The sequence below is a fragment of the Ursus americanus genome, chromosome 22 (genome assembly GCF_024610735.1).
Source record: "Ursus americanus isolate L20-20 chromosome 22, mUrsAme1.1.p, whole genome shotgun sequence".
In the NCBI taxonomy this organism is placed as follows: Eukaryota; Metazoa; Chordata; class Mammalia; order Carnivora; family Ursidae; genus Ursus; species Ursus americanus.
The window spans coordinates 25,445,437-25,456,131 of NC_142148.1; the positions used below are offsets into that span (position 1 = coordinate 25,445,437).

The 10,695-nt window shown below is 44.3% G+C and overlaps 1 protein-coding gene across 5 annotated transcripts in view; it reads right to left on the bottom strand.

Annotated features, from left to right (window-relative positions):
• ASXL1 (ASXL transcriptional regulator 1) overlaps nucleotides 1-10,327 on the bottom strand; it is a 76,012-nt gene extending 65,685 nt beyond the window's left edge. For all 5 annotated transcript variants that reach the window (XM_087853672.1, XM_087853671.1, XM_087853670.1 and 2 more), the window contains exons 1-3: nucleotides 9,753-10,327; nucleotides 4,237-4,319; nucleotides 1,811-1,919 (exon numbers count right to left, since the gene is read on the bottom strand). In XM_087853672.1, coding sequence (XP_087709798.1) covers nucleotides 1,811-1,919; nucleotides 4,237-4,319; nucleotides 9,753-9,809 — 249 coding nt within the window. In that variant the 5' untranslated portion in view covers nucleotides 9,810-10,327. The remainder of the gene's footprint in view (nucleotides 1-1,810; nucleotides 1,920-4,236; nucleotides 4,320-9,752) is intronic.
• Between the last annotated feature and the right edge of the window lie 368 nt (nucleotides 10,328-10,695).

Below are 10,695 nucleotides of genomic sequence, written 5' to 3' on the forward strand. Positions count from 1 at the left end.
TATAACACCCAGGGCTCATTAAATCAAGTGCCCTCCTTAATGTCCATCACCTAGTTAGCCCATCCCCCAACCTACCTCCCCTCCAGCAATCCTCAGTTTGTTTCCTAGAGTTAAGAGTCTCTTATGGTTTGCCTCCCTCTCTGTTTTTGTCTTATTTTTGAAACGCACGATCCTTGATTAGATGCTGGACTGAAAAAATAAGCTATAAAGATATTTGTGGAACCAGAGACAATTTGAATACGGACTATATATACTACTGTATCAATGTTAATTTTCTTGAATGTGATAATGAAATCATGGTTATTGTAGGAGAACGTACTTGTTCTTGAAACATACATTCTAAAGTACGTAGAAAGGAATAAAGCAAATTGCGGCCAAGCTATAAAGACAAATGAAACTCCATTCCTACTCTGTGTTCACAGAAAAAGGTATTTCTCCTCCCACTTAAAATAGAAATATGCCATCAACATGCATATTTGTAATATACATAATACAAACAATTACAATTATACACAACTACGTACCATTATATTATATACAACAATGCATAATATGTAATAGAAAAATGTCATTAATAATAAAGAACCTAAAGGAATACAGAAAAAGCTACCATTTATTAAGGACTGACTCTGTGTCAGGTATGCATACACCAACATAAAGAAGGGTTAAATGTGTCCCAGGTTATAAAACTAGGTTTTGAACTCAGCGCTCTATTTCTCCCCAAGGTTCAGTTCCTGACATTACATTATGCAGCCTCTTTAACAAAAGAAGTCCAAAATTTTAGAAGTTAAAATATAGAAAACAGCACAGACATCTGAATATAAGATACATTTGAAGTATACATAAACATCAAGTTTAATGACCGTAGGTTGTATCATTGATATTCACACAAGTGTTTTAATTTTGAATTAAAGAAAATTAGACTAAAAGGGAAAAGTTTGTATACAGACTAATGAAATTTATAACCACATTATGGATGAGTAGAAAGGATGGCATCAAATTTTCAGTTTCCTCATCAACAGGTCATCTACGCCTAAATCAGGTCAGCAAACCATAGCCCAAAGCCAAATCTGGCTCTCTCACTGTCTTTGTAAATAAAGTTTTATTGGAATACAACCTTGCCCACTCATTTATGATCTGTCTATGCCTGCCTTCCTGCTACAATGGCAGAGGTGAATAATTATGATAGAGACAGTACGGTCCACAAAACCTAAAGTATTTATTATCTGGCCCTTTACAGAAAGTTTGCCAACCCCTGGTTTAAATGATAGCCATTTATATCACAAATAGTAGAAAAATAATTAGCCTATTCATTTCAGCTCTATTTAAGCTTCACTGTGAACTCTACCTGATTTAAGTTTTCTTCCTTTGTAATTAGCATCACTTAGAAAAAGCTAATGAGTTTTCGAATTTCCACAAGGATATTCACATGTCAGTTATATTCCATAGAGTAGGTCTTATTTTAGCTGCCCAGTAATTTATCTTTCACGATACTATTACAAACAAAATCCTAATTAAAGCACATTTGCAGTTACCCCCACACATTCTTATCCCCCTATTGCATACAATCTGCAAAGATATGAACAAAGGAAAGATGAATAGCTGATACGACTTTCTGAAAAGACAAAATAGCTGATCTGACGAAAGAATTCCTAATACCCTGTTCCCCCTAGAACATCTCAAAGTACCATTTAGGACCAACAACATCACCATCACCTGCCTATTAGAAATGCAAATTCACGGGTCTCATCCCAGACCTACCAGGTGACTCTTACACTAAAAGTTTAATAACAGAATTGATATTACTTACCTTGAGTGTGAACAGGCTGATTCGGCCAGGCAGTTTATAAAACAGCCCCTCTCCTCCTCTTGAATTGGAATGTAACATGGCATTGAGACACGCCAGAGGGGATGTCCCGCTGTAAAAACATACAAGGATGGATGAGGGTTATAGAAATCTATATGCCTATTTACTCAAAGATTCAACACCCTCCAACTCATTCTTAAATCAAGAAGCAGCAGAGCAAGAAATACAGCAGAAAAGAGCCCATGACAATTTCACTTTGAAAGTAGCACAGGGCAACAAATGAAATCCCCATCAACCACACCCAGGCAGGACATGGTATGTGATTCCCTTGTTCCACACCTGGCACTTCCTTAGTGCCTTTTGACAATATCAACCAAGTTCTCAAAGACATTTAGAAAAAGTACACAATGACTGTTCAAATTCAGGGAGTTAAAAAAAAAAGTATTACCCAATATTTTTATTAAATTTTAAAAATTAAATTTTAATATTAAAAGCAAAACTGTAATGTGACCTGCATATATCATGCTCAGAAACTGCCACATAACACTATCAACACAAAGACCACAGAATCAACGGTGCTGTCCCAAGAAAACAAGCACTCCTTTTTATCCCCAGTTAAATATTTGCAAATAAGCACACAAAAGAAGAGTATTTCATGTGCTTTTTCTCTGTTGGGATGGGGAGAGAATGGGTTTTACTCTACATCTACCCAGGAGCAATCACTTAAATTTAAACTTAAAAAGAAAAGTCAGTCAAATGGATCTGGTTCCCAATAATGAAAAAAAGATGGATCCTTAAGATATTTCACACTCCCTGCTACAGTAGTTGGCTGCAAAACAATAACTCAGTGAATTAGAGGCCATTTACTGAATCTTAAAATAGAACAGCTGTCAAAAACACAGACAAATGTCCATTATTAATATTAACTGAGTTTGGCACTAGCATGTTAGTGCTAAGATTCACCTGTGCACCGTCTCGTCCGTCTCGCCAGTATGTTAAAAATATACAAATATCTTAAGTAAAGCCTCTTAAGATCTTTCAGAACCAGAAGCCTTAATTTATGCAGTGTTAAAAATAAATTCTGAGTCTAAAAAAGCCATTAAAAAAAAACAACCTTATTACTTATTCTGCTTTGGAACACACTGGATGCTAAAAAAATTTTCACCAAGAACCAATCTCTATACAAGAAACCTTGTGCAGAATCTGGAGTATCAAGTGGGTGTGCTAACATCTCTGCTACAAGGGGGAACGGCATGCTGGCAGAGTCCTTCAGCAGAACAGTGTGACTCCTACACACTATACCTCTGTCTACAAATTACAGAGCTGCTCACTCATCACGAGCCACCATGACTGCTTCATTAATTCCTATAAGAGCAAGAAGCAGAAACAAGTTAAAGTTCTCAATTTCATCTGTCCCAAAGGGACTAATTTACCTTCTATAGGTACAGTGGTCCAACAGCAGTGCAGACAGCAGCATGATGGGAAATAGCCCATAAAAACAAAAATAAAGCACAATTATAACACTACACAGTGCATAGGTACTATTTAAATGAATGTGATCTACACGATCCTAACCCTCCCTCCCCACAAACTGTCAGCTTGAGACTATTTGAACTGATAACTGGAAAGTGAGGATCTTTTGACCCTAAAAGGTCAACAATTTCAAGCAGCTAAAGCTTAACCAGCTAAAACATATGCTGTTTGTTCTGAGTCCCAAGAAGGGAGACTGTGTTGTGCTCTCCTCTTTCATTTAAATTAAAGAAAAAGGGGACTGGGGTGAGAGTGAAGAGAAAAAAGGATTAAACACAGCCACTGATTTTCATGCCTGCAATTCCTTTTGTTTCTAACTTGTTGCTTTTCTAGGAAAACTACATCATAGGAGAATAAAGTCAAGGTCACGTTAAACTTCAGTACATTCCTATGATGAATGGCAAGACTCAGTAGGGAGGAAAAAAGGCTAGTGGTGTTATGGTGATGAGCCCACCCTTCTTTTGATCCTGAAACAAAGAACTTCAGGGATACAGAAAGAAGGGAAGTTTTAAACAAGACAGAGCCTATCAGAGTCTGCCCCTTCTCTACTACTAAAATGCCAAGAGAGAATACAAAAGAAAATGCGTGGATTTCTTACAAAAGGAACACACTCCATGTCAAGATTTAAGGGAGAGCAAGAATAGGGAAGGCCGCTACATCGCTAATGAAAACAAATGGATGTCCACCCACTCCCACCCTCCACCCAAGAGGACACACAACCTGGGAGATAGTTTTATACCACACCAGACTGGGGCGGGGGGGGGGGAGGGGGGGAGAGACACAGAGAATGAGAGACAGAAAGAAAGAGAAGGCATATATACACTTAATCACGTCACTAAGTATCTACAGAAAGACATATGTCCCATGAAACCCTCTTGAACAACAAGAACAATACAAACCTCATTTCCTTTAGTCCTTCTGCCTCTATGACCTGCAGAATCTGTTTTGGTGTCATTGGAGCATCCGAGTAGTTTTCTAGTACCTGAAGAAATATAAATGTTCTGATTTTAGTGCACAATTTCCATTTACATCCATCAGTCTACATCCTGAGCTACAGTTCTGCTGCGAGGTACCACTGCTAACAATCTAGTTTTTCCAGTTAGCACTGCGTCAGAAACCAAATTATGTATCTAAGATGTTGCTAAAAGTGACTGAAATAAACGTAAATTTTCTAATTCTTAATTCTAAAAACACCCATCTTCTTAGCGTACATGCTATGGTACATGGGTGGGGCCTCAGCAACCCCGGTTACTGCTTAACTTCATGTTACTCACACGACTAAACCACAGCAGACACAGAGCTACACAATAATGACGACACAGAAATGCATTCAGATTTTTTTCCCGAGGAAGTCTGAGTAGTACCTGTATTTTTAAGTGATGGGTTTTTGCCACTGTGTTGTGAAATTCTGGTGTTAACTGTCACAGTACCTTTTCCCATTTGGCAACACGAGGCTCTGATTCTGTAGGACCGGTGCAGGCAAAGCAACGAGAAACAGAACGTCCCATTTATGTTAGCACCATCTCTAACCACGTCATGGCAGCAGGTCCTTAGTGAGCAACGGCAGCTCTCACGAGAAGGAGCTGAGCTGTTTCAGAAATGCTCTCCTTCTCGGGGAGGGAAAAGCCCGTCAGTATCTTTGTACTGGGTGTACCAGCGGCCGCTGAGGCTACTCCACACAACATCTTACAGTCACTTAACTGTAACAACTAAGTAAGTGCGGCTTTGTCACAAATAAAATGTAAAGCAAGAAGTCTGTCAGGACTGCTGCTAAAGGTTCTCCCTGTGGAAGAACATGAGCCCTTAGTACTAAAGGAAGTCAAGCTTTGGAGAAGCAGGTGCTGAAATAAAGCCCCTATTTACCGTGTTCCCGTTGTTAGCCTCTCTCTTCAATTTTTACATTCTCTTCAAGTAGCACTCTCACAGCTTCAACTACTACCAATATTCTGCTAACTCCCAAATATTCACCTCTAGCCAGGGCTTCTCCCCAGCTTCCAACTCAAATATTCACTTCTGTACTGACAGACCACCTTGATCATCTGTTCTAATTCATCTAACTGGCAACTCCAATCCATTGCCCCTCTTCCTCCATCACCTAATACAGAGACCTAGGCAGCACCCCTCACTCTCACCTGTCCCCCAGTTCCTTCCCTCACCCAACACACAGCCCCTTCACTAATATCGCTGCAACCAGCCCTGCGTTCCTCAAATCCATTCTTCCTCTGCTACCACCCTTCACTCCACAAATACATGAAATACTTACTTGTGCCAGGGACAATTCCAGAATTCAGCAGTAAACAAGACCAAATTCCTGCTCCTGCAGAACTTACCCGCTATAGCCTGAGGTCAACCCAACAAAATATATCTGCCCTCACACTTTCCCCACTTTACAATTCTTCAACAGCAACCTAATCACATACAGCAAAGGCCAAAGCTTCTGAAGAGCTCACCAGCTCACTGGAAAAGCACAGGCTTTAGAACCAGACGGACCTGGATTTAAATGCTGGCCTTCTAAACCTGGGCAAGTTACCTACCCACCCTGAGCCTCGGTTGTCCCACTTGCGATGGAAGGATATTGATGTCTTCCCCTAAGAGTTGTTTTACAGACTGCAGATCATGGAAGTGCCTACGGAGCCTGGCACAAATACCTGCTCACGGGCCTGGCACACAAGGCCCTCGGAATCTGGTCTCTGCCTGTCTCTCTACCTGGCTGCCAAACTGATACTCCACAACTTCACATTCCAATAACTATGTGTAGTTCTACCCAATTCCCACATTCTCCACCCTGTGCACAAGCGTGCACACACACCACCAGCTCCTTGTCACCAGCTCCTAACATCCTCCTCGATGGGCATAACTTCTACTCACTCTTCAAGATTTAGTTTGCAAAGCACCTCCCTCCAGGAAGCCTTCTCTGATCTCTGCCAGGCAGAGTTAAATGTCTCTTTTCAGTGTCCTCATAGTCCACAACACATGTAATTTACAAAATGGGGACACTTGTGAGTGAAATGAGGAACTAGTCATGATGATGCCTGGACAATAAGCCTGAACCAGGATGTCTGTTTATCATATGTACATCTACGATGGCACCTACCACGCACGTAGTAAAATGCTATTCATGGGTCTAGACCTTCTCCATTCCCAGAAGACTATAAGTTCCTCAAGGGAAACCTTACCCATCTCTGTATTCCAAGAATCTGAGTGCCAAGTTAAGCAGTGTTGACTTGAACAAACCCACAACAAACCCTGTTACAAGCTACTAACGTTCACAGCCACAGATATCACTTCTTTGATACTAAATGAGAGCTGAGCTAGCGAATTTTTGTACCCTAATTTTTTTAAAAAAGAAGCATGACTCTGACAAATTAGTTACCAATTATTTAAACAGCAGTCAGGAAGAGCCTGAGACTCTAAGACAGAGGAAACAAAATCTCTAAAAGGAAGTTATATCAAAAGACACAAAGTATTCGCTTTTATTATAATTGTAAATGCCTCCAGCTTTTAGTACAAGAACAATTCAGCAGTGTTCTATTCCTAGTCCCTGTCTTTCTAGCACACTTAAAAAAAAAAAAAAGTATCTCTTCTCCTACTTCAAAGAGAAAAAAAATGTTTGATGTAAGAATGGTCAGTCATGAATCAAAGTGAAAGATAAAGCTTACAATGAAGAGTTTCTCAAAGCCAGGGAGAATCCATTTAAGGACATTCCATTTAAAGGGAAATCCCCTCGGCTATTTCTCCCAAACAAATTGTTCCTAATAAGCAGGAGGATTTATACCATCCAACCCTCTAAAGTCTACCTCATATCTAGAAGACAATACTACAGAATGTTTGGAAAGTGTATCTACTTCTCGACAACATAATTAGCATCTGCAAAAGTCAATCTCCTGGGGTACACTACACTACTGAAATTCTCCAGAAGTCTCTTCCTTCCTACCAAATTAGTTTTTAAGAATTCCCAGTATCACTCTAGCCACCCATCCAAGCAAGGTCAGGAGCAATATGAAACCACCCCAAAGCAAGTGCATCTGATTGCCATGGCAAGCACTCCAAATTCACCTGTCCAAAGAGTAGATTTAATTGCCTGACATCCCATTACAGCTTTCTCTAGCCAAAACTGTTCTCTGTTCAGCATAAGCTCTCACAAGCTCCCCAGCACTTGGTGTTGCAGTTTTCTTTAAATGGGGAGAGGACTCTAAAAAGTTGCCCCTCACCTACCAAATGGTCCCATCCAAAGGGACAGAAAATTCTAATAAAAAACAATAAAAGATATGCACAATTACGCACCATGTTTCCACAGGTCGTCTTTCACGTGTTTAATGGCACTACAAAGTCATTCCTGTTCATAGTATTTTTTAATGAAGGCTCGTAAAACAAAAAGAAAGACCTTATTCAGATAATCTGGCATGAAGTCGAGCCAATGATAAAATAAAATTAACAACCTGATACTGGAGTTCAGATCACAGTAAGTTCGAGACCCTAAAGAGGCTTAACAGAACAGTGGACCCTGAATTCCTGAAGTCTTTCAACTAGTAAGAGCCAAAAGAGCTTTGAGACAAGTGAACTTTAGAATTCTGTCAGAACATAAATAACACAGGATTTGAAGGTACTTTCACCTACCTCTAACAAGTAAAACTCTGGCAAGCGAATTTCCTTTTGGTGCCCAGAGTCATAAACACTTGCATAACAGAAACTTAGAGGAGAATTTCAATGAACACCCAAGACTCAACCCTGAGGAGAAAGAGAGCAAGCACATCCTTTGGCTCTCCCCTCCTCTCCTTCAGGCCTAAATTTGTTTCCAGGTGAGGCAACATTGGAGAAATCCTAAAATTTCCAAGAGATCTCAAGGCTAGCCAAAGCTTCCAATTTTGACTGAATCAAAAAATATTCAGAACTTCAGAATCTTCCAATTTCATGTGTCAAACCAAAACAAATGAACTGAAGCATGAAACCTGAGCGCACACACACTTGCTATTTGTGTCCATTGGGCAACAAGTGCCTGGGGAAGACAATCAGGAACACCAGTGAAAATTCTCTTGTAAACCAAACAGCTTTAGTTCTTACAATAACTGGGTTTTACATGCTCTAAGAAAAAGGTGTGCCATAGAGTTGTGACGACCCCCAACACAACAGTCATCTCTTTGCACAACATCTTTGAGAAAGGAACCTCACTTCCCAATAAAGTAAAAGATTAGAAGGTGAAGCTTCATTCATCATTAAAAGTGAATTACAGCAATTATATATAAACTACAAGGTGTCAAGAGACATGTATGCTATCCGCACTAGAACCCTGCTGTGACAGTTCTTGAGGAAGTGACATCTCTGGGAGAAGTTACTATTGTCATCTGCCAAGATTTTATAAGAACATGTCTCACAGTGTCTTAGCTTTGTGGGTGCAAATCCAAAAGGAAGGTATTTCGTTTACAAGTCCTCTGACGCTATGAAAATAAAATCCACAACCCTCTTCACTAGGCAGCTTCAACACTCCAATTACTCCCTCCTCTGCTAAGTCCTCAGTGAGCAGTACCTTCAGAGACACTTGGTCTTTGTCCAACACTTCATGTATACATGCACCAGGACACTAAGGAGAGGAGGACACACACATACGTTCTTTGCAAAGTAGAGTCAGTTCTCTGCGGAGTGCCTATCTCCAGTCTAGCTTATGAAGTAAAACACTCTAGTCAGCGTTTCTCAAAGTGTGGTCCCGGGCCACCTGCATTACAGTCAACATGGGAAACTGGTTAAAAGGAAGACATTCAGGCTCTACTCGGTTTGAATTTCAGACTCAGAAGACCTTAAGTAGGGCCCTAGAACGAGCATTCCTAAGAATCTCCCAGGTGTCCCCAACAAGACACTAAAGTTTGAGAACCACTGCTCAGGGTTCCACCTGGGAGTGAGCACTTGCGTCCCTCCACACACCTGGCTTAGATTGGGAAAGCTCAAAATGTCACTCGCGTCCTTAAAACTGGGGGTGTTTTCCGACCCCTGGAGTCAAACGCACCACCCCGATGCCCACCAGGAAGCGAGGGAGGAGCTTCCGACCCTTCCCGGAAACCTAACTCCCCCGAGTGCATAAACGAAGCTGCCCCAGACCCCCAGACGCCGCCAAATAGTGGGGGAGGGGAGGCTGGGGCCCCGCCGCCCAGAGGGGGAGGAGCCGGCCTGCCAGCTCGCCCCTCCGCAGGAATTTAGGGGGTGGGGGGAGCTGCAGAAAAAGGCGCCACATCCAACCGGCGGGGGACCTCTCCCCCACCCAACGCCTGAGGTGGGGGGGGGAAGCCATCCCGTTCCTAGAGAAATTGTGGCTCCGCCCCCTCCTGCAGTGGGCAGGGCTTCGCCCCTCCCCCTCCCCGTGGAGGGGGCTCGGCTAGCCCACCCCCCACGTCCCCCACTGAGCCCCCTCGGCGGCCCGCCTCACCAGGCGCGCGGCCTCGGCCCACGTGCGCTCCTTCTTCCTCTTCTGTTTGTCCTTCATCCTCCTCCTCCCCGGCGGCGGCGGCGGCGGCGGCTCCACGCGGGACCTCCGGGCGGGGCGGGTGGCGGCGGCGCGGAGCTGGGGCAGCGGTGGCGGCGGCGGCGGCGGGGGGCGCGTGGCGGCGGCGGCGCGCAAGGACTCGGGTGCGGCCGGGGAGAGGGGGCGGGCGCCCGGGGACCGGCTGGCGCGAGACCCGGCGCGAGGGCGGCGGTGGGGGAGGGGTGGCGGCGGCTCCACGCGCCCGCGCTGCGTCAGTCGCCCACGGCGGCGGCGGCGGCGGCGGCGGCGGCAGCAGCGGCGGCAGCCCCGCGATCGCTAAGGAATGCGGCGGCTCCGCATAACCACGGGGTCAGAGGTCACGGCTCCAGCCTCCGCTTTCCCGCTCTGCTGAGGGGCCGAGACAGGACTGGCGGTGGGGCAGGAAGGCGAGACGCGGCTTTCCCTTCGGCGCCCGGGTGTGTGCGTGTCTGCCGTGGGTGTGTGTGTGTGTGAGTGTGTGTGAAGAGTGAGGAGGGGGAGTGTGGGGTTTTTTTTTTTTTTGAACAAAAACAAACCGAAAGGGCTGCTGGGAATTGTAGTCCCGACTGCCTCTCTGGCCTCCCCCGCTCCGGAAGAATATGGCTGCAAGAAACGCTTGGACCACACTTCCCGGCGTACCTCGCGGTTCTTTTCCGCCCTCCCCTACCTTCCTCCGCCTCGCGCAGAGCTCGGTAAAGAAGGGGGGCGGGCAGTCGTTCGGGGAAGAGACGGGGCGGAGTCTCGCGAGGTGCGGGAACTGGCTGGGAGCCTGAGGCATTCTGGGAAGCGATGCTGGGAAGGGGCGGTGGCTGGGCTCTCCAGCCACACTTAACCCTTCCGGCGCTTCTCGCATCCCAGCAGCTGGGCT